Source organism: Nerophis ophidion, linkage group LG01 (genome assembly GCF_033978795.1).
Source record: "Nerophis ophidion isolate RoL-2023_Sa linkage group LG01, RoL_Noph_v1.0, whole genome shotgun sequence".
NCBI classification, from domain to species: Eukaryota; Metazoa; Chordata; class Actinopteri; order Syngnathiformes; family Syngnathidae; genus Nerophis; species Nerophis ophidion.
The window spans coordinates 1,442,267-1,465,659 of record NC_084611.1 but is presented as its reverse complement, the minus strand read 5'-3'; the positions used below and the strand labels follow the sequence as shown (position 1 = coordinate 1,465,659).

The 23,393-nt window shown below is 43.9% G+C and overlaps 1 protein-coding gene across 1 annotated transcript in view; it reads right to left on the bottom strand.

Moving 5' to 3' along the window:
• Positions 1 to 23,393, bottom strand: part of LOC133543721 (cell cycle checkpoint protein RAD17-like) — a 125,705-nt gene that overhangs the window by 8,923 nt on the left and 93,389 nt on the right. The window contains exons 17-23 of the mRNA XM_061888506.1: positions 18,271 to 18,332; positions 17,806 to 17,892; positions 8,888 to 8,965; positions 6,489 to 6,574; positions 6,317 to 6,399; positions 3,768 to 3,883; positions 3,063 to 3,167 (exon numbers count right to left, since the gene is read on the bottom strand). Coding sequence (XP_061744490.1) covers positions 3,063 to 3,167; positions 3,768 to 3,883; positions 6,317 to 6,399; positions 6,489 to 6,574; positions 8,888 to 8,965; positions 17,806 to 17,892; positions 18,271 to 18,332 — 617 coding nt within the window. The remainder of the gene's footprint in view (positions 1 to 3,062; positions 3,168 to 3,767; positions 3,884 to 6,316; positions 6,400 to 6,488; positions 6,575 to 8,887; positions 8,966 to 17,805; positions 17,893 to 18,270; positions 18,333 to 23,393) is intronic.

Genomic DNA, 23,393 nt, shown 5'->3' with positions numbered 1-23,393 from the left:
ACTTTTCTGAGTTTCTGGCTGAAGTCCTGCCTGAATATGATCCAGTCCCGATTGTTGATGATTGTAATATTCAAACTTGCCGCCCAGACCAGCCGCTCTCCAGGAGGGTTCCTGGATGTCATTGACTCTTTTAACTTTGTGCAGTCGGAGTCTGCTTCTACACACCAACGCCGTGATGAGACGTGTTACAAGTTGTATTGGTGATGAAAGGTGTTACAAGTTGTATTGGTGATGAAAGGTGTTACAAGTTGTATTGGTGATGAAAGGTGTTACAAGTTGTATTGGTGATGAAAGGTGTTACAAGTTGTATTGGTGATGAAAGGTGTTACAAGTTGTATTGGTGATGAAAGGTGTTACAAGTTGTATTGGTGATGAAAGGTGTTACAAGTTGTATTGGTGATGAAAGGTGTTACAAGTTGTATTGGTGATGAAAGGTGTTACAAGTTGTTTTGGTGATGAAAGGTGTTACAAGTTGTATTGGTGATGAAAGGTGTTACAAGTTGTATTGGTGATGAGACGTGTTACAAGTTGTATTGGTGATGAAAGGTGTTACAAGTTGTATTGGTGATGAAAGGTGTTACAAGTTGTATTGGTGATGAAAGGTGTTACAAGTTGTATTGGTGATGAAAGGTGTTACAAGTTGTATTGGTGATGAAAGGTGTTACAAGTTGTATTGGTGATGAAAGGTGTTACAAGTTGTATTGGTGATGAAAGGTGTTACAAGTTGTATTGGTGATGAAAGGTGTTACAAGTTGTATTGGTGATGAGACGTGTTACAAGTTGTATTGGTGATGAAAGGTGTTACAAGTTGTATTGGTGATGAAAGGTGTTACAAGTTGTATTGGTGATGAAAGGTGTTACAAGTTGTATTGGTGATGAAAGGTGTTACAAGTTGTATTGGTGATGAAAGGTGTTACAAGTTGTATTGGTGATGAAAGGTGTTACAAGTTGTATTGGTGATGAAAGGTGTTACAAGTTGTATTGGTGATGAGACGTGTTACAAGTTGTATTGGTGATGAAAGGTGTTACAAGTTGTATTGGTGATGAAAGGTGTTACAAGTTGTATTGGTGATGAAAGGTGTTACAAGTTGTATTGGTGATGAAAGGTGTTACAAGTTGTATTGGTGATGAAAGGTGTTACAAGTTGTATTGGTGATGAAAGGTGTTACAAGTTGTATTGGTGATGAAAGGTGTTACAAGTTGTATTGGTGATGAGACGTGTTACAAGTTGTATTGGTGATGAAAGGTGTCACAAGTTGTATTGGTGATGAAAGGTGTCATAAGTTGTATTGGTGATGAAAGGTGTTACAAGTTGTATTGGTGATGAAAGGTGTTACAAGTTGTATTGGTGATGAGACGTGTTACAAGTTGTATTGGTGATGAAAGGTGTCACAAGTTGTATTGGTGATGAAAGGTGTCACAAGTTGTATTGGTGATGAAAGGTGTCACAAGTTGTATTGGTGATGAAAGGTGTCACAAGTTGTATTGGTGATGAAAGGTGTTACAAGTTGTATTGGTGATGAAAGGTGTTACAAGTTGTATTGGTGATGAAAGGTGTTACAAGTTGTATTGGTGATGAAAGGTGTTACAAGTTGTATTGGTGATGAAAGGTGTCACAAGTTGTATTGGTGATGAAAGGTGTTACAAGTTGTATTGGTGATGAAAGGTGTTACAAGTTGTATTGGTGATGAGACGTGTCACAAGTTGTATTGGTGATGAAAGGTGTCACAAGTTGTATTGGTGATGAAAGGTGTCACAAGTTGTATTGGTGATGAAAGGTGTCACAAGTTGTATTGGTGATGAAAGGTGTCACAAGTTGTATTGGTGATGAAAGGTGTCACAAGTTGTATTGGTGATGAAAGGTGTCACAAGTTGTATTGGTGATGAAAGGTGTTACAAGTTGTATTGGTGATGAAAGGTGTTACAAGTTGTATTGGTGATGAAAGGTGTTACAAGTTGTATTGGTGATGAAAGGTGTTACAAGTTGTATTGGTGATGAGACGTGTTACAAGTTGTATTGGTGATGAAAGGTGTCACAAGTTGTATTGGTGATGAAAGGTGTCACAAGTTGTATTGGTGATGAAAGGTGTTACAAGTTGTATTGGTGATGAAAGGTGTTACAAGTTGTATTGGTGATGAAAGGTGTCACAAGTTGTATTGGTGATGAAAGGTGTTACAAGTTGTATTGGTGATGAAAGGTGTTACAAGTTGTATTGGTGATGAAAGGTGTTACAAGTTGTATTGGTGATGAAAGGTGTTACAAGTTGTATTGGTGATGAAAGGTGTTACAAGTTGTATTGGTGATGAAAGGTGTCACAAGTTGTATTGGTGATGAAAGGTGTTACAAGTTGTATTGGTGATGAAAGGTGTTACAAGTTGTATTGGTGATGAAAGGTGTCACAAGTTGTATTGGTGATGAAAGGTGTTACAAGTTGTATTGGTGATGAAAGGTGTTACAAGTTGTATTGGTGATGAAATGTGTTACAAGTTGTATTGGTGATGAAAGGTGTTACAAGTTGTATTGGTGATGAAAGGTGTTACAAGTTGTATTGGTGATGAAAGGTGTTACAAGTTGTATTGGTGATGAGACGTGTTACAAGTTGTATTGGTGATGAAAGGTGTCACAAGTTGTATTGGTGATGAAAGGTGTCACAAGTTGTATTGGTGATGAAAGGTGTCACAAGTTGTATTGGTGATGAAAGGTGTCACAAGTTGTATTGGTGATGAAAGGTGTTACAAGTTGTATTGGTGATGAAAGGTGTTACAAGTTGTATTGGTGATGAAAGGTGTTACAAGTTGTATTGGTGATGAAAGGTGTTACAAGTTGTATTGGTGATGAAAGGTGTCACAAGTTGTATTGGTGATGAAAGGTGTTACAAGTTGTATTGGTGATGAAAGGTGTTACAAGTTGTATTGGTGATGAGACGTGTTACAAGTTGTATTGGTGATGAAAGGTGTTACAAGTTGTATTGGTGATGAAAGGTGTTACAAGTTGTATTGGTGATGAAAGGTGTTACAAGTTGTATTGGTGATGAAAGGTGTTACAATTTTGCAACATTCACCTCCTGCTGAAGTTGGAGCAGCTTCTTCTGGCAAGTTCTTCCCTGCATGCACGGGCAGGGTTCAGTACAACAGTGACACCTGCAGGCTTCTCTCTGCACAGCAGGCTGAACAACAGGAGAACAACAATCATTCAGAGAAAGTGCACGCAAAGTTGGGATCCATCCATTCATTTTCCACCGCTTGTCCTCCTCGGCTCACAGTGGGGACAAGCGGTGGATGATTTACAAAAATTACAATTGCATTAGTAATGACTCATTTGTATACAATCATCATGGCCAGCAATAATATTCATGTATGATTCTTTTGGGAAAGATGCATTATACAATGAACATACAGTATGTACAGTATATGCTGCTTTGTAATGTATACTATTTAATACACACTGTATGTATTTACTGTTATGTAATGTATACTATTTAATACACACTGTATGTATATACTGTTATGTAATGTACACTATTTAATACACACTGTATGTATATACTGTTATGTAATGTACACTATTTAATACACACTGTATGTATGTACTGTTATGTAATGTACATGCTGGTATATACTGTATACTATGTAGTACATACTGTATGTACATGCTGGTATGGAGCGTTTAATATGTAGTACATACTGTATGTACATGCAAGAGTATAAAGTAGTATGAAGGATGTTTGATACCAGAGAGCAAAATAAGGTGAGTGACATGTTCTGACCTCCAGAAGACTGACGTTCCTCTCAGGCCAAAACTGATCTTTGTTTCTTAGGTGAGTGTTCTGTTCCGTCACCTTCAGCATGGAAACAATCTCCGAGCACTCATGCAGCCTCAACACTGCACACATCCATGCATGTAAAGAAACACAAAGGCAAGGTCATTGTGTCAAATTGGCAGCACTCATGCAGCCTCCACACTGCACACACATCCATGCACACAAAGACGAGATGTTGGCAGCACTCATGCAGCCTCCACACAGCACACAAAGACGAGATGTTGGCAGCACTCATGCAGCCTCCACACTGCACACACATCCATGCACATAAAGACGAGATGTTGGCAGCACTCATGCAGCTTCCACACTGCACACCCATCCATGCACACAAACACGACATGTTGGCAGCACTCATGCAGCCTCCACACTGCACACAAAGACGAGATGTTGGCAGCACTCATGCAGCCTCCACACTGCACACAAAGACGAGATGTTGGCAGCACTCATGCAGCCTCCACACTGCACACACATCCATGCACACAAAGACGAGATGTTGGCAGCACTCATGCAGCCTCCACGCTGCACACAAAGACGAGATGTTGGCAGCACTCATGCAGCCTCCACACTGCACACACATCCATGCACACAAAGACGAGATGTTGGCAGCACTCATGCAGCTTCCACACTGCACACACATCCGTGCACACAAACACGACATGTTGGCAGCACTCATGCAGCCTCCACACTGCACACAAAGACGAGATGTTGGCAGCACTCATGCAGCCTCCACACTGCACACACATCCATGCACACAAAGACAAGATGTTGGCAGCACTCATGCAGCCTCCACACTGCACACACATCCATGCACACAAAGACGACATGTTGGCAGCACTCATGCAGCCTCCACACTGCACACAAAGACGAGATGTTGGCAGCACTCATGCAGCCACCACACTGCACACAAAGACGAGATGTTGGTAGCACTCATGCAGCCTCCACACTGCACACAAAGGCGAGATGTTGGTAGCACTCATGCAGCCTCCACACTGCACACAAAGACGAGATGTTGGCAGCACTCATGCAGCCTCCACACTGCACACAAAGGCGAGATGTTGGCAGCACTCATGCAGCCTCCACACTGCACACAAAGACGAGATGTTGGCAGCACTCATGCAGCCTCCACACTGCACACAAAGGCGAGATGTTGGTAGCACTCATGCAGCCTCCACACTGCACACAAAGACGAGATGTTGGCAGCACTCATGCAGCCTCCACACTGCACACAAAGACGAGATGTTGGCAGCACTCATGCAGCCTCCACACCGCACACAAAGACGAGATGTTGGCAGCACTCATGCAGCCTCCACACTGCACACAAAGACGAGATGTTGGCAGCACTCATGCAGCCTCCACACTGCACACAAAGACGAGATGTTGGCAGCACTCATGCAGCCTCCACACTGCACACAAAGACGAGATGTTGGCAGCACTCATGCAGCCACCACACTGCACACAAAGACGAGATGTTGGTAGCACTCATGCAGCCTCCACACTGCACACAAAGACGAGATGTTGGCAGCACTCATGCAGCCTCCACACTGCACACAAAGACGAGATGTTGGCAGCACTCATGCAGCCTCCACACCGCACACAAAGACGAGATGTTGGCAGCACTCATGCAGCCTCCACACTGCACACAAAGACGAGATGTTGGCAGCACTCATGCAGCCTCCACACTGCACACAAAGACGAGATGTTGGCAGCACTCATGCAGCCTCCACACTGCACACAAAGACGAGATGTTGGCAGCACTCATGCAGCCTCCACACCGCACACAAAGACGAGATGTTGGCAGCACTCATGCAGCCTCCACACTGCACACAAAGACGAGATGTTGGCAGCACTCATGCAGCTTCCACACTGCACACACATCCGTGCACACAAACACGACATGTTGGCAGCACTCATGCAGCCTCCACACTGCACACAAAGACGAGATGTTGGCAGCACTCATGCAGCCTCCACACTGCACACACATCCATGCACACAAAGACAAGATGTTGGCAGCACTCATGCAGCCTCCACACTGCACACACATCCATGCACACAAAGACGACATGTTGGCAGCACTCATGCAGCCTCCACACTGCACACAAAGACGAGATGTTGGCAGCACTCATGCAGCCACCACACTGCACACAAAGACGAGATGTTGGTAGCACTCATGCAGCCTCCACACCGCACACAAAGACGAGATGTTGGCAGCACTCATGCAGCCTCCACACTGCACACAAAGACGAGATGTTGGCAGCACTCATGCAGCCTCCACACTGCACACAAAGACGAGATGGTTGCGTCAAGCATGTGGTGAGGCTGCATGAGTGCTGCCAGCACTGGAGAGCTGAGGTTGATTAATAGAAGAATGAATTGGTATACAGAAAGGACTTGATGTGGTACTTGAAAATGTACTTGATGGTACATAAGATATAGGATCCAAGTACTTTTGTGAGATATTACAATAGTTTTGATGAAAGGTGGAAGTTTTTCTTTACCCGAGTTTTCCACTTGCAGCCTCTCAACTTCTCTGTCTCTCTCCTCCAGTTTGTCTGCCAGTGTCTTCTTCTCGCTCAGCATTCTGACTCCAGTCACAGTAAAAACTTAGGGAGTACTTTGGGAAATACTGCACACATAGTATGTTAGATTTGGGAGTACTATCAAGCTCACATGCAGTATTTCTGCTCCCACGACTGCTCATTCTTCTTCATCTGCAACTGCTTGAAACTCAACTCCCACTGCAAGCTGTTCACTTCCTGCACACAAAACACTTCTTTAGTACTTCCTAGTAGTTGTACTCTGGTACTGTACTTTGTAGTAGTTGTACTCTAGTAGTGTATAAGAGGACTCAAGGAACTTTAATGGCTGATTTTTGCTTCCTGGACACAGTACACACAAAACACCTGTTTAGTATTTCCTAGTAGTTGTACTCTGGTAGTGTACTTTGTAGTAGTTGTACTATGGTAGTGTACTTTGAAGTAGTTGTACTCTGGTAGTGCACTTTGTAGTAATCGTACACTCGTAGTGTATAATAGATTCAAGGAACTTTAATGGCAGATGTTTGCTTCCTGGACGCAGTACACACAAACCACCTGTTTAGTACTTCCTAGTAGTCGTACCCTGGTAGTGTACTTTGTAGTAGTTGTACTATGGTAGTGTACTTTGTAGTAGTTGTACTCTAGTAGTGTATAGTGGAATCCAAAGAACTTTATTTTCTGATATTTGCTTCCTGGACCCAGTACACACAAAACACCTGTTAAGTACTTCCTAGTAGTTGTACTTCGGTAGTGTATTTTATAGTTGTTGTACTCTAGTAGTGTACTTGGTAGTAGTTGTACTCTATTAGAGTATAGTAGGATTCAATTAACTTTAATGTCTGATGTTTGCTTCCTGGACCCAGTATACACAAAACACATTTTTAATAGTCTATAGTACTTCATGGTAGTTGTAGTAGTCTATAGTACTTTACAGTAGTGAATAGCACTTTAGAGTAGTTTTAGTGGTGTCTAGTACTTCATGGTAGTTGTAATGGTGTTTAGTACTTTATAGAAGTGAATAGCACTTTATAATAGTTTTAGTAGTGTATAGTACTTTGTGTTTGTTGTAGTAGTGTATAGTACTTTGCAGTCGTGAATAGTACTTTATAGTAGTTTTCGTAGTCTATAGTACTTTACAGTAGTGAATAGCACGGTATAGTAACTGTAGTAATGTATAGTTCTTTGTGGTAGTTGTATTTGTCTGTAGTACTTTATTATAGTTGTAGTAGTATGAAGTACTTTGTAGTAGTTGTAATAGTGTATAGTACTTTACAGTAGTTGTATTAGTATATAGTAGTTGTTGTAGTGTATAGTCCTTTACAGTAGTTGTATTAGTATATTGTACTTTATAGTAGTTGTGATAATGTATAGTACTTTATAGTAGTTGTAGTAATTTATAGAACTTTACAGTTGTTGTGATAATGTATAGTACTTTATAATAGTTGTAGTAGTGTAAAGTACTTTGTAGTAGTTGTATTAGTATATAGTAGTTGTATTAGTGTATAGAACTTTACAGTCGTTGTTTTAGTACATAGTAGTTGTATTAGTGTATAGTCCTTTACAGTAGTTGTATTAGTATATTGTACTTTATAGTAGTTGTGATAATGTATAGTACTTTATAGTAGTTGTATTAGTATATAGTACGTTATAGTAGTTTTAGTAGTTAACTTTCAAGTAGTTGTAGTAGTGTACATAAACAACAATCAACAACAAGACAGTAAACAATGAACAACAACATAGTAAAGAACAACAAGGCAGTAAACAATAAAAAAACAACAAAGAAGTAAGCAATGAACAACAAAAGGCAGTATACAATAAACCACAACAACAAGGCAGTAATCAATAAACAACAAAGCAGTAAACAATAAACAACAACAGGGTAGTAAACACCAAATAACAACATCAAAGCAGTAAACAATAAGCAACATCGAGGCAGTAAACAAACAACAGCAAGGCAGTAGAAAATAAACAACAAGGCATAATAATCAACAACAATGTAGTAAACTATAAACAAGTCAGTAAACAATAAACAATAACAAGGCAGTAAAAACCACAATAGATTCAAAAAATAAAAACAAGGCAGTAAACAATAAACAACAACAACAAAGAAGTTAACAAACACAATAACAAGGCAGTAAACAACGAACAACAAAAAGGTAGCACAAAAAAGAACAAAAAGTAGTAAACAATGAACAACAACAACAGCAACGCAATAAATGCAAACAAGGCAGTAAACAAACAACAACAAAGTAGTACAATAAAGAACAGCAAGATAGTAAACGATGACACAACAACAGCAACAACAGCAATGCAACAAACTTAAACAAAGAAGAAAAAAATAAACAAGGCAGTAAACAAACAAAGAAGGCATGTTAGTTTGCTTCTTGGAGATGAATTGTTGACGTCTATCATACAGGAAATAAACAAAGGGGGGAAAAAGGCACAAAAAACAAACAAAGCTGAGGCTTGTTGTATAACATGGTCAATGATTGATTGATTGATTGATTGATTGATTGATTGAAAACATATTACCGTCTCCAGTGCTTTGGCCCTCTCCTCACTTTTGTGCAGCAAGCTTTGAGTGTGACTTGTTGCTCTGTCGAGGATGGCCTGAGTCAACAACAACAACAAGACAACAACAATAAGACAAAAAGTAAACAAATACAAGACAACAAGAACACAACAAAGATAAGGCAACGTCAAGACAACAACACAACAAAAACAAGACAAAAACAACAAGATAACAACAATAACAATATGACAACAACAAAATAAGAACAAGAAGACAGCAACGGCAAGACAACAACAATATGACAACAACAAAAAAATAATATAAAGACATCAACATAAACAAGAAAAACACAACAACAACAAAACAACAACACAGCAACGACATCAAAATAACAATAAGACAACGACAACAATAAAGCAACAACAACACAACATCAAACCACAGATAGTTATTGACTTTGACTTGTACTGTGTTCAAACCACAGATAGTTATTGACTTTGACTTGTACTGTGTTCAAACCACAGGTAGTTATTGACTTTGACTTGTACTGTGTTCAAACCACAGATAGTTATTGACTTTGACTTGTACTGTGTTCAAACCACAGATAGTTATTGACTTTGACTTGTACTGTGTTCAAACCACAGATAGTTATTGACTTTGACTTGTACTGTGTTCAAACCACAGATAGTTATTGACTTTGACTTGTACTGTGTTCAAACCACAGATAGTTATTGACTTTGACTTGTACTGTGTTCAAACCACAGGTAGTTATTGACTTTGACTTGTACTGTGTTCAAACCACAGGTAGTTATTGACTTTGACTTGTACTGTGTTCAAACCACAGGTAGTTATTGACTTTGACTTGTACTGTGTTCAAACCACAGATAGTTATTGACTTTGACTTGTACTGTGTTCAAACCACAGATAGTTATTGACTTTGACTTGTACTGTGTTCAAACCACAGATAGTTATTGACTTTGACTTGTACTGTGTTCAAACCACAGATAGTTATTAACTTTGACTTGTACTGTGTTCAAACCACAGATAGTTATTGACTTTGACTTGTACTGTGTTCAAACCACAGATAGTTATTGACTTTGACTTGTACTGTGTTCAAACCACAGATAGTTATTGACTTTGACTTGTACTGTGTTCAAACCACAGGTAGTTATTGACTTTGACTTGTACTGTGTTCAAACCACAGATAGTTATTGACTTTGACTTGTACTGTGTTCAAACCACAGATAGTTATTGACTTTGACTTGTACTGTGTTCAAACCACAGGTAGTTATTGACTTTGACTTGTACTGTGTTCAAACCACAGGTAGTTATTGACTTTGACTTGTACTGTGTTCAAACCACAGGTAGTTATTGACTTTGACTTGTACTGTGTTCAAACCACAGATAGTTATTGACTTTGACTTGTACTGTGTTCAAACCACAGGTAGTTATTGACTTTGACTTGTACTGTGTTCAAACCACAGATAGTTATTGACTTTGACTTGTACTGTGTTCAAACCACAGATAGTTATTGACTTTGACTTGTACTGTGTTCAAACCACAGATAGTTATTGACTTTGACTTGTACTGTGTTCAAACCACAAGTAGTTATTGACTTTGACTTGTACTGTGTTCAAACCACAGATAGTTATTGACTTTGACTTGTACTGTGTTCAAACCACAGATAGTTATTGACTTTGACTTGTACTGTGTTCAAACCACAGATAGTTATTGACTTTGACTTGTACTGTGTTCAAACCACAGATAGTTATTGACTTTGACTTGTACTGTGTTCAAACCACAGATAGTTATTGACTTTGACTTGTACTGTGTTCAAACCACAGGTAGTTATTGACTTTGACTTGTACTGTGTTCAAACCACAGATAGTTATTGACTTTGACTTGTACTGTGTTCAAACCACAGATAGTTATTGACTTTGACTTGTACTGTGTTCAAACCACAGGTAGTTATTGACTTTGACTTGTACTGTGTTCAAACCACAGGTAGTTATTGACTTTGACTTGTACTGTGTTCAAACCACAGATAGTTATTGACTTTGACTTGTACTGTGTTCAAACCACAGATAGTTATTGACTTTGACTTGTACTGTGTTCAAACCACAGATAGTTATTGACTTTGACTTGTACTGTGTTCAAACCACAGGTAGTTATTGACTTTGACTTGTACTGTGTTCAAACCACAGATAGTTATTGACTTTGACTTGTACTGTGTTCAAACCACAGATAGTTATTGACTTTGACTTGTACTGTGTTCAAACCACAGATAGTTATTGACTTTGACTTGTACTGTGTTCAAACCACAGATAGTTATTGACTTTGACTTGTACTGTGTTCAAACCACAGTTAGTTATTGACTTTTACTTGTACTGTGTTCAAACCACAGATAGTTATTGACTTTGACTTGTACTGTGTTCAAACCACAGGTAGTTATTGACTTTGACTTGTACTGTGTTCAAACCACAGATAGTTATTGACTTTGACTTGTACTGTGTTCAAACCACAGATAGTTATTGACTTTGACTTGTACTGTGTTCAAACCACAGATAGTTATTGACTTTGACTTGTACTGTGTTCAAACCACAGGTAGTTATTGACTTTGACTTGTACTGTGTTCAAACCACAGATAGTTATTGACTTTGACTTGTACTGTGTTCAAACCACAGGTAGTTATTGACTTTGACTTGTACTGTGTTCAAACCACAGGTAGTTATTGACTTTGACTTGTACTGTGTTCAAACCACAGATAGTTATTGACTTTGACTTGTACTGTGTTCAAACCACAGATAGTTATTGACTTTGACTTGTACTGTGTTCAAACCACAGATAGTTATTGATGACACTTCCAACCTTCCAAAGACTTCTTGACACGTTTGCGCTTCCTGTCACATGACAGTCATGTGACTCCTCCAGCTCTTTCCTCATTGGGTTGTGACCATCAAGGTACTTATCAAGAACTCCAATATTACAATTCAAGCACACTTCTTGGGAAAATAGTCATCCATTCACACTCACATTCACACTGTGAATGTGAGTTTAGTGTTGCCAATCAACCTATCCCCAGGTGCATGTCTTTGGAGGTGGGAGGGGCCTATCCCCAGGTGCATGTCTTTGGAGGTGGGAGGGGTCTATCCCCAGGTGCATGTCTTTGGAGGTGGGAGGGGCCTATCCCCAGGTGCATGTCTTTGGAGGTGGGAGGGGTCTATCCCCAGGTGCATGTCTTTGGAGGTGGGAGGGGCCTATCCCCAGGTGCATGTCTTTGGAGGTGGGAGGGGCCTATCCCCAGGTGCATGTCTTTGGAGGTGGGAGGGGTCTATCCCCAGGTGCATGTCTTTGGAGGTGGGAGGGGCCTATCCCCAGGTGCATGTCTTTGGAGGTGGGAGGGGCCTATCCCCAGGTGCATGACTTTGGAGGTGGGAGGGGCCTATCCCCAGGTGCATGACTTTGGAGGTGGGAGGGGCCTATCCCCAGGTGCATGTCTTTGGAGGTGGGGGGAAGCCAGAGTACCCGGAGGGAACCCACACATTCACGGGGAAGATATGCAAACTAGCCAGCGCAAAATAGCACCATCAGCTGTTAGCATGGCAATGCTAATGCAACTTGTCACACTCGCAAAACATGTCCGTATGAACATGTGGATCATTAAGATTGAACATGTGGATCATTAAGATTGAACATGTGAACCATTAAGATTGAATATGTGGATCATTAAGATTGAACATGTGGATCATTAAGATTGAACATGTGGATCATTAAGATTGAACATGTGAACCATTAAGATTGAATATGTGGATCATTAAGATTGAACATGTGGATCATTAAAATTGAACATGTGGATCATTAAGATTGAATATATGGATCATTAAGATTGAACATGTGGATCATTAAGATTGAACATGTGGATCATTTAGATTGAATGTGTGGATCATTAAGATTGAATATGTGGATCATTAAGATTGAATATGTGGATCATTAAGGTTGAATATGTGGATCATTTAGATTGAACATGTGGATCATTTAGATTGAATGTGTGGATCATTAAGATTGAATATGTGGATCATTAAGATTGAATATGTGGATCATTAGGGTTGAACATGTGGATTATTTAGATTGAATGTGTGGATCATTAAGATTGAATATGTGGATCATTAAGATTGAATATGTGGATCATGAATATGTGGATCATTAAGATTGAATATGTGGATCATTAAGATTGAATATGTGGATCATTCCACCCGAATTTAGCTGAGATTGGCTCCAGCGACCCCGAACGAGACAAGCGGTAGAAAATGGATGGATGGATTTAGATTGTGTGGATGTTTTCAGGAGATGTTGAAGAACCCTTCTGAAGTTTTGGATGGTTTCTGGGCAACATTGGCCATGTCATTGATTGTGTCCCGTACATCATTTTACATGGCCCGCCACATCATTAATGGTGGCCTGGCACCTCATTTCAAGTGGCCCGCCACATCATTAATGGTGGCCTGGCACCTCATTTCAAGTGGCCCGCCACATCATTAATGTGGCCTGGCACCTCATTTCAAGTGGCCCGCCACATCATTAATGGTGGCCTGGCACCTCATTTCAAGTGGCCCGCCACATCATTAATGGTGGCCTGGCACCTCATTTCAAGTGGCCCGCCACATCATTAATGTGGCCTGGCACCTCATTTCAAGTGGCCCGCCACATCATTAATGGTGGCCTGGCACCTCATTTCAAGTGGCCCGCCACATCATTAATGGTGGCCTGGCACCTCATTTCAAGTGGCCCGCCACATCATTAATGGTGGCCTGGCACCTCATTTCAAGTGGCCCGCCACATCATTAATGGTGGCCTGGCACCTCATTTCAAGTGGCCCGCCACATCATTAATGTGGCCTGGCACCTCATTTCAAGTGGCCCGCCACATCATTAATGGTGGCCTGGCACCTCATTTCAAGTGGCCCGCCACATCATTAATGGTGGCCAATGGATGTCTGGAAATAATGTGAGTCAATGGAGTGTTGTCACTAATTGTAGACATTCTCTCCAATGTGACAACAGTACAAGTAGTGCACATCTTTGAAAGGTGACCATCATCTCATCCTAGGGCGGGGCCAGATAGTCATACAAGACATATATGGCGGCTTTGTCTCCGTGTTATAGAGATGCTTTGTCTCCGTGTTATAGAGATGCTTTGTCTCTGTGTTATAGAGATGTTTTGTCTCCGTGTTATAGAGATGCTTTGTCTCTGTGTTATAGAGATGCTTTGTCTCCGTGTTATAGAGATGCTTTGTCTCTGTGTTATAGAGATGCTTTGTCTCCGTGCGATAGAGATGCGCGGTTTGCAGTCTCATCCGCGGAGTCCGCGGATGAGACTGCGGGTCGGGCGGGTTACATGACCAAAAAATAGACTTTAATTAGATTCGGGCGGGTGGCGGTTGAACAATCCGGAAATATCCGATGTGCATGGTTCTGGGATCACTATCCTTTGCCATTCGAAGAGCCATTAAGACCCGTGTCATTAAACGTAGAAGACAATAGGAGACGCTATTATTCTCCTGAATGACTACCTGCAGTCACCCAGATAATAAGTATTAGTGCGTGCTGTGAAGTCATTGACCTTGTCGCCCTCTACAGCATGTACTATCTGCTTGTCAGTCCAGCATCATGTTGTGTGTGACTTCCACGGCAACACACACACGACTGCAAGGCATGCTGGGTGACACAGAGTACACTAATGGTTGTGATATAAACCATTTTAACACTCTTAATAATATGCGCCACGCTGTGAAGCCACGCCAAACAAGATTGACAAACACATTTCAGGAGGACATCCTCCCAGTAACACAACATAAACACAACACAATACCCAGAATCCTTTGTATTTGACGTGTGAGGTGACAGTATGTGAAGAGTAAGGTGACAGTATGTGACGTGTGAGGTGACAGGTGGCGCGGTTTGCAGCTAGCGGGGTGTATAAAATAGTCAGGAATTGTCATGGATACTGTCACCTCACACGTCACATACTGTCACCTCATACGGCACATACTGTCACCTCACACGTCACATACTGTCACCTCATACGTCACATACTGTCACCTCATACGTCACATACTGTCACCTCATACGTCACATACTGTCACCTCATACGTCACATACTGTCACCTCATACGTCACATACTGTCACCTCATACGTCACATACTGTCACCTCATACGGCACATACTGTCACCTCACACGTCACATACTGTCACCTCACACGTCACATACTGTCACCTCATACGTCACATACTGTCACCTCGCACGACACATACTGTCACCTCGCACGTCACATACTGTCACCTCGCACGTCACATACTGTCACCTCGCACGTCACATACTGTCACCTCGCACGTCACATACTGTCACCTCGCACGTCACATACTGTCACCTCGCACGTCACATACTGTCACCTCGCACGTCACATACTGTCACCTCGCACGTCACATACTGTCACCTCATACATCACATACTATCACCTCATACGTCACATACTATCACCTCGCACGTCACATACTGTCACCTCGCACGTCACATACTGTCACCTCGCACGTCACATACTGTCACCTCGCACGTCACATACTGTCACCTCATACGTCACATACTGTCACCTCGCACGTCACATACTGTCACCTCATACGTCACATACTGTCACCTCATACGTCACATACTGTCACCTCACACGTCACATACTGTCACCTCATACGTCACATACTGTCACCTCATACGTCACATACTGTCACCTCATACGTCACATACTGTCACCTCGCACGTCACATACTGTCACCTCGCACGTCACATACTGTCACCTCGCACGTCACATACTGTCACCTCGCACGTCACATACTGTCACCTCGCACGTCACATACTGTCACCTCATAGGTCACATACTGTCACCTCATACGTCACATACTGTCACCTCATACGTCACATACTGTCACCTCATACGTCACATACTGTCACCTCACACGTCACATACTGTCACCTCACACGTCACATACTGTCACCTCATACGTCACATACTGTCACCTCATACGTCACATACTGTCACCTCACACGTCACATACTGTCACCTCATACGTCACATACTGTCACCTCACACGTCACATACTGTCACCTCATACGTCACATACTGTCACCTCATACGTCACATACTGTCACCTCATACCTCACATACTGTCACCTCATACGTCACATACTGTCACCTCATACGTCACATACTGTCACCTCATACGTCACATACTGTCACCTCACACGTCACATACTGTCACCTCATACGTCACATACTGTCACCTCATACGTCACATACTGTCACCTCATACGTCACATACTGTCACCTCACACGTCACATACTGTCACCTCACACGTCACATACTGTCACCTCACACGTCACATACTGTCACCTCACACGTCACATACTGTCACCTCACACGTCACATACTGTCACCTCACACGTCACATACTGTCACCTCATACGTCACATACTGTCACCTCATACGTCACATACTGTCACCTCACACGTCACATACTGTCACCTCATACGTCACATACTGTCACCTCACACGTCACATACTGTCACCTCACACGTCACATACTGTCACCTCATACGTCACATACTGTCACCTCATACGTCACATACTGTCACCTCCTACGTCACATACTGTCACCTCACACGTCACATACTGTCACCTCATACGTCACATACTGTCACCTCATCCGTCACATACTGTCACCTCATACGTCACATACTGTCACCTCACACGTCACATACTGTCACCTCATACGTCACATACTGTCACCTCATACCTCACATACTGTCACCTCATACGTCACATACTGTCACCTCATGAGTCACATACTGTCACCTCACACATCACATACTGTCACCTCATACGTCACATACTGTCACCTCACACGTCACATATTGTCACCTCACACGTCACATACTGTCACCTCACACGTCACATACTGTCACCTCATACGTCACATACTGTCACCTCATGAGTCACATACTGTCACCTCATACGTCACATACTGTCACCTCACACGTCACATACTGTCACCTCATGAGTCACATACTCTCGCGCGTGTAGCGTCATACACCCTCGCCCAGCAGAGAGGTAGCAGCATGGCTAACGTTAGCTGAGGCAGGTGGTGCAAGCGGAGCAGAGTGAGTGACATTACAAGAGAGAGAAGGTGCCAAACTGCTCACAAATGGAGGAAGAACAATGAATGCCCAAAATAAAGAGCAGGCGGTCCATCATCTGGCGGTGGTTTGGCTTCAAGCGGGAAGATATCCAGCAGACAACAGCAATATGCAAAGTATGCAGCAGAAGTGTTGCTACAAAAGCTAGCAGCACCACTAATTTGTTCTTTCTTTTAAAAAGTCACCCTCGAGAGAATGAAGAGTATTTAATTAATACACTTTTGCTAAATGGACTTAATTGTGATTTCCCTCTCTGCTTGAAAGTTTAAAAGTAGCATATATGAATGCAGTATGAAGAAGAATGTTTGAATGTAGACAAATAGAATCATCATCCTGCTGTCATTATATGCATCAAGTGTTCATTCAAGGCTGAGGCAGAATATCCACATCCATTTACAGTACAATGCTGTAAAGACCACCGAACATTTTACGTCACAATTGTGGCGACGTAGCTGGAATTTTTTTACCGCAAGGTGTAAATAAATATTTTTAAAATATATGTAAAAATACTTAATGATCGAATGCATTAGCAAGTGTAAAGTGATAATGAATATTCATCCATTATTCATGATTACAAGCAGCCGTAACTGCGATATGACCTTAGTTGAGGTTCATAGAAAGGTAATCAATTCTTTTTTTGTTTGTGATTTGGTGTCTTAAAGACGTCAAACTAAAAGAATAAAAAATGTTACTACCTTTCCCTGCAGGATCTTCAGAGCTGCAAATTTTCCTTTCAGGTAACGACGTGCAACATCCAGCTCGCTGATTAATGCATCAATCATCTGTCAAACACACGCTGACTTTACTTGTTATTCCACTGTTGACCACTAGATGCCGACATAGTATTGTTATTAATGCATCAATCATCTGTCAAACACACGCTGACTTTACTTGTTATTCCCCTGTTGACCACTAGATGCCGACATAGTATTGTTATTAATGCATCAATCATCTGTCAAACACACGCTGACTTTACTTGTTATTCCCCTGTTGACCACTAGATGCCGACATAGTATCGTTAACGCATCAGTCATCATATGCTTCTGTGACTTTAATACAGTGATCATATGCTTCTGTGACTTTAATACAGTGATCATATGACACTGTGTGATATCACCACCAAGCACGGACTACATGACGGACCAGAAGGGGTGACTCACCTGGCCAGATGCTTGGAGTCGGTCTTGCAACTCCTGGTTGGACATGTCCATCATGGACTCTGCTGGTTTGACAAAGGTTGTGTCAATAAGTTTCAACAATAATAATAATAATAGTTACAATAATAATAGTTACAATAATAATAATAATAAAGTGACGGTGGGCTTTTATCACGTCGTCACTTGAGGACCAGCACGTCTCTCTGTCTCTCTCGCTCTCTCTTTTTGTCCAGGAGAGTGAGGACACACCTGCACACACCTGCACACACCTGCACACACCTGCACACGGACACCCAGTCAATGTCAGTGTAGTGCAGGGGTCGGCAACCCGTGGCTCTTTGGCCACTCTGATGATGCTCAGCTGCACAATCGCTGACCCCCCCGATTGTTACGGGGGTATTCCGGTTCTGGGAGCCTCTTCCAGACATCACCCAGGGTCAACATTCTTTGATTTTCACTCGGACAACAATATTGAGGGTGTTCCGTGATTGCTTTACTTTTAGCGCCCTCTACATTTTGACCCGTTTCACAAAATGAAGAAGACAATGGGAGCCGCAACCATTCTCACCAATAACCCCTGGTGGTCACCCACATAACAGTAATAAGGGCGTGCTATGAAGCCATTGCCTTTGAAGCCTTCTACAACATGTACAGACATCTTGCCAGTCCAGCAACATGTTGTGTGCATCTTCCGCAGATACACATTGTGGGTGACACAGAGTACACTGAAGGTTGTGATATAAATAACTTTAACACTCTTACTAATATGCACCACACTGTAAACCCACACTAAACAAGAATGACAAACACATTTCTGGAGAACATTCGCACAGTAACACAACATAAACGCAACACAACAAATATCCAGAATCCTTTGCATCCATGACTATTCCTGACTATATTACACCCCCCACACCCCCCCGCCCACCTCAACTGACGCATGGGGGGGGGGGGGGTGCTAGCGGGGTGTATAATATGGCATCCATGATGCTATTCATAATGGATGCATAGCATTCTGGGTATACTAGTAAGAGTGTTAAAATTGTTTATATCACAACCTTCAATGTACTCTGTGTCACCCAGTATGCCTTGCAGTCGTCTACGTGTATCTGCAGAAGCCACACACAACATGTTGCTGGACTGGCAAGATGTCTGTACATGTTGTAGAAGGCTTCAAAGGCAATGGCTTCATAGCACGCCCTTGTTACTGTTATCTGGGTGACCACCAGCAGATATTCGCGAGAATGATTGCGGCTCCCTTTGTCTTCTGTAATTTGTGAAACGGGTCAAAATGGCTCTTTGAGTGGTAAAGGTGGCCGAGCCCTGCTGTAGTGACTTGGAGAAGACAGAGTAGTGTGTGTCACATTCATGTGTGCGTGTCGCTCCGGACTGCAATCAATGTGCAATCACTCCCAACTCCACACAGCTGTGAATGACAAGCTCCCTCTGCTTCTTCAGCCAGAACAAAGCTGTGTTGTGGGCCAGAACATAACTACATGTTCTGTATAGTAAGTCTGATTACATCTCCAGCTTTCTGTGCCTCCTAGCTCTCTGTTTTTCCCCCGTTCTGCTCATTGTGTCCTCATCCTTCCCCATTGTCCAGCTGTGTGTCTCGTCTTCCTTCCCCATTGTCCAGCTGTGTGTCTCGTCTTCCTTCCCCATTGTCCAGCTGTGTGTCTCGTCTTCCTTCCCCATTGTCCAGCTGTGTGTCTCGTCTTCCTTCCCCATTGTCCAGCTGTGTGTCTCGTCTTCCTTCCCCATTGTCCAGCTGTGTGTCTCGTCTTCCTTCCCCATTGTCCAGCGGTGTGTCTCGTCTTCCTTCCCCATTGTCCAGCTGTGTGTCTCGTCATCCTTCCCCATTGTCCAGCTGTGTGTCTCGTCTTCCTTCCCCATTGTCCAGCGGTGTGTCTCGTCTTCCTTCCCCATTGTCCAGCTGTGTGTCTCGTCTTCCTTCCCCATTGTCCAGCGGTGTGTCTCGTCTTCCTTCCCCATTCTCCAGCTGTGTGTCTCGTCTTCCTTCCCCATTGTCCAGCTGTGTGTCTCGTCATCCTTCCCCATTGTCCAGCTGTGTGTCTCGTCTTCCTTCCCCATTGTCCAGCTGTGTGTCTCGTCATCCTTCCCCATTGTCCAGCTGTGTGTCTCGTCTTCCTTCCCCATTGTCCAGCGGTGTGTCTCGTCTTCCTTCCCCATTGTCCAGCTGTGTGTCTCTTCTTCCTTCCCCATTGTCCAGCTGTGTGTCTCTTCTTCCTTCCCCATTGTCCAGCTGTGTGTCTCGTCTTCCTTCCCCATTGTCCAGCTGTGTGTCTCGTCTTCCTTCCCCATTGTCCAGCTGTGTGTCTCGTCTTCCTTCCCCATTGTCCAGCTGTGTGTCTCGTCTTCCTTCCCCATTGTCCAGCTGTGTGTCTCGTCATCCTTCCCCATTGTCCAGCTGTGTGTCTCGTCTTCCTTCCCCATTGTCCAGCTGTGTGTCTCGTCATCCTTCCCCATTGTCCAGCGGTGTGTCTCGTCTTCCTTCCCCATTGTCCAGCGGTGTGTCTCGTCTTCCTTCCCCATTGTCCAGCTGTGTGTCTCGTCTTCCTTCCCCATTGTCCAGCTGTGTGTCTCGTCTTCCTTCCCCATTGTCCAGCTGTGTGTCTCGTCTTCCTTCCCCATTGTCCAGCTGTGTGTCTCGTCATCCTTCCCCATTGTCCAGCTGTGTGTCTCGTCTTCCTTCCCCATTGTCCAGCTGTGTGTGTCGTCTTCCTTCCCCATTGTCCAGCGGTGTGTCTCGTCATCCTTCCCCATTGTCCAGCGGTGTGTCTCGTCTTCCTTCCCCATTGTCCAGCTGTGTGTCTCGTCTTCCTTCCCCATTGTCCAGCTGTGTGTCTCGTCTTCCTTCCCCATTGTCCAGCTGTGTGTCTCGTCTTCCTTCCCCATTGTCCAGCTGTGTGTCTCGTCTTCCTTCCCCATTGTCCAGCTGTGTGTCTCGTCTTCCTTCCCCATTGTCCAGCTGTGTGTCTCGTCTTCCTTCCCCATTGTCCAGCTGTGTGTCTCGTCTTCCTTCCCCATTGTCCAGCTGTGTGTCTCGTCTTCCTTCCCCATTGTCCAGCTGTGTCTCGTCTTCCTTCCCCATTGTCCAGCTGTGTGTCTCGTCTTCCTTCCCCATTAGCCAGCTGTGTGTCTCGTCTTCCTTCCCCATTGTCCAGCTGTGTGTCTCGTCTTCCTTCCCCATTGTCCAGCTGTGTATCTCGTCTTCCTTCCCCATTGTCCAGCTGTGTGTCTCGTCTTCCTTCCCCATTGTCCAGCTGTGTGTCTCGTCTTCCTTCCCCATTGTCCAGCTGTGTGTCTCGTCTTCCTTCCCCATTGTCCAGCTGTGTATCTCGTCTTCCTTCCCCATTGTCCAGCTGTGTGTCTCGTCTTCCTTCCCCATTGTCCAGCGGTGTGTCTCGTCTTCCTTCCCATTGTCCAGCTGTGTGTCTCGTCATCCTTCCCCATTGTCCAGCTGTGTGTCTCGTCTTCCTTCCCCATTGTCCAGCTGTGTGTCTCGTCTTCCTTCCCCATTGTCCAGCTGTGTGTCTCGTCTTCCTTCCCCATTGTCCAGCTGTGTATCTCGTCTTCCTTCCCCATTGTCCAGCTGTGTGTCTCGTCTTCCTTCCCCATTGTCCAGCTGTGTATCTCGTCTTCCTTCCCCATTGTCCAGCTGTGTGTCTCGTCTTCCTTCCCCATTGTCCAGCTGTGTGTCTCGTCTTCCTTCCCCATTGTCCAGCTGTGTATCTCGTCTTCCTTCCCCATTGTCCAGCTGTGTGTCTCGTCTTCCTTCCCCATTGTCCAGCTGTGTGTCTCGTCTTCCTTCCCCATTGTCCAGCTGTGTGTCTCGTCTTCCTTCCCCATTGTCCAGCTGTGTGTCTCGTCTTCCTTCCCCATTGTCCAGCTGTGTGTCTCGTCTTCCTTCCCCATTGTCCAGCTGTGTGTCTCGTCTTCCTTCCCCATTGTCCAGCTGTGTGTCTCGTCTTCCTTCCCCATTGTCCAGCTGTGTGTCTCGTCTTCCTTCCCCATTGTCCAGCTGTGTATCTCGTCTTCCTTCCCCATTGTCCAGCTGTGTGTCTCGTCTTCCTTCCCCATTGTCCAGCTGTGTGTCTCGTCTTCCTTCCCCATTGTCCAGCTGTGTGTCTCGTCTTCCTTCCCCATTGTCCAGCGGTGTGTCTCGTCTTCCTTCCCCATTGTCCAGCGGTGTGTCTCGTCTTCCTTCCCCATTGTCCAGCTGTGTGTCTCGTCTTCCTTCCCCATTGTCCAGCTGTGTGTCTCGTCTTCCTTCCCCATTGTCCAGCTGTGTGTCTCGTCTTCCTTCCCCATTGTCCAGCTGTGTGTCTCGTCTTCCTTCCCCATTGTCCAGCTGTGTGTCTCGTCTTCCTTCCCCATTGTCCAGCTGTGTGTCTCGTCTTCCTTCCCCATTGTCCAGCTGTGTATCTCGTCTTCCTTCCCCATTGTCCAGCTGTGTGTCTCGTCTTCCTTCCCCATTGTCCAGCTGTGTGTCTCGTCTTCCTTCCCCATTGTCCAGCTGTGTGTCTCGTCTTCCTTCCCCATTGTCCAGCGGTGTGTCTCGTCTTCCTTCCCCATTGTCCAGCGGTGTGTCTCGTCTTCCTTCCCCATTGTCCAGCGGTGTGTCTCGTCTTCCTTCCCCATTGTCCAGCTGTGTGTCTCGTCTTCCTTCCCCATTGTCCAGCTGTGTGTCTCGTCTTCCTTCCCCATTGTCCAGCTGTGTGTCTCGTCTTCCTTCCCCATTGTCCAGCTGTGTGTCTCGTCTTCCTTCCCCATTGTCCAGCGGTGTGTCTCGTCTTCCTTCCCCATTGTCCAGCGGTGTGTCTCGTCTTCCTTCCCATTGTCCAGCTGTGTGTCTCGTCTTCCTTCCCCATTGTCCAGCTGTGTGTCTCGTCTTCCTTCCCCATTGTCCAGCTGTGTGTCTCGTCTTCCTTCCCCATTGTCCAGCTGTGTGTCTCGTCTTCCTTCCCCATTGTCCAGCTGTGTGTCTCGTCTTCCTTCCCCATTGTCCAGCTGTGTGTCTCGTCTTCCTTCCCCATTGTCCAGCTGTGTGTCTCGTCTTCCTTCCCCATTGTCCAGCTGTGTGTCTCGTCTTCCTTCCCCATTGT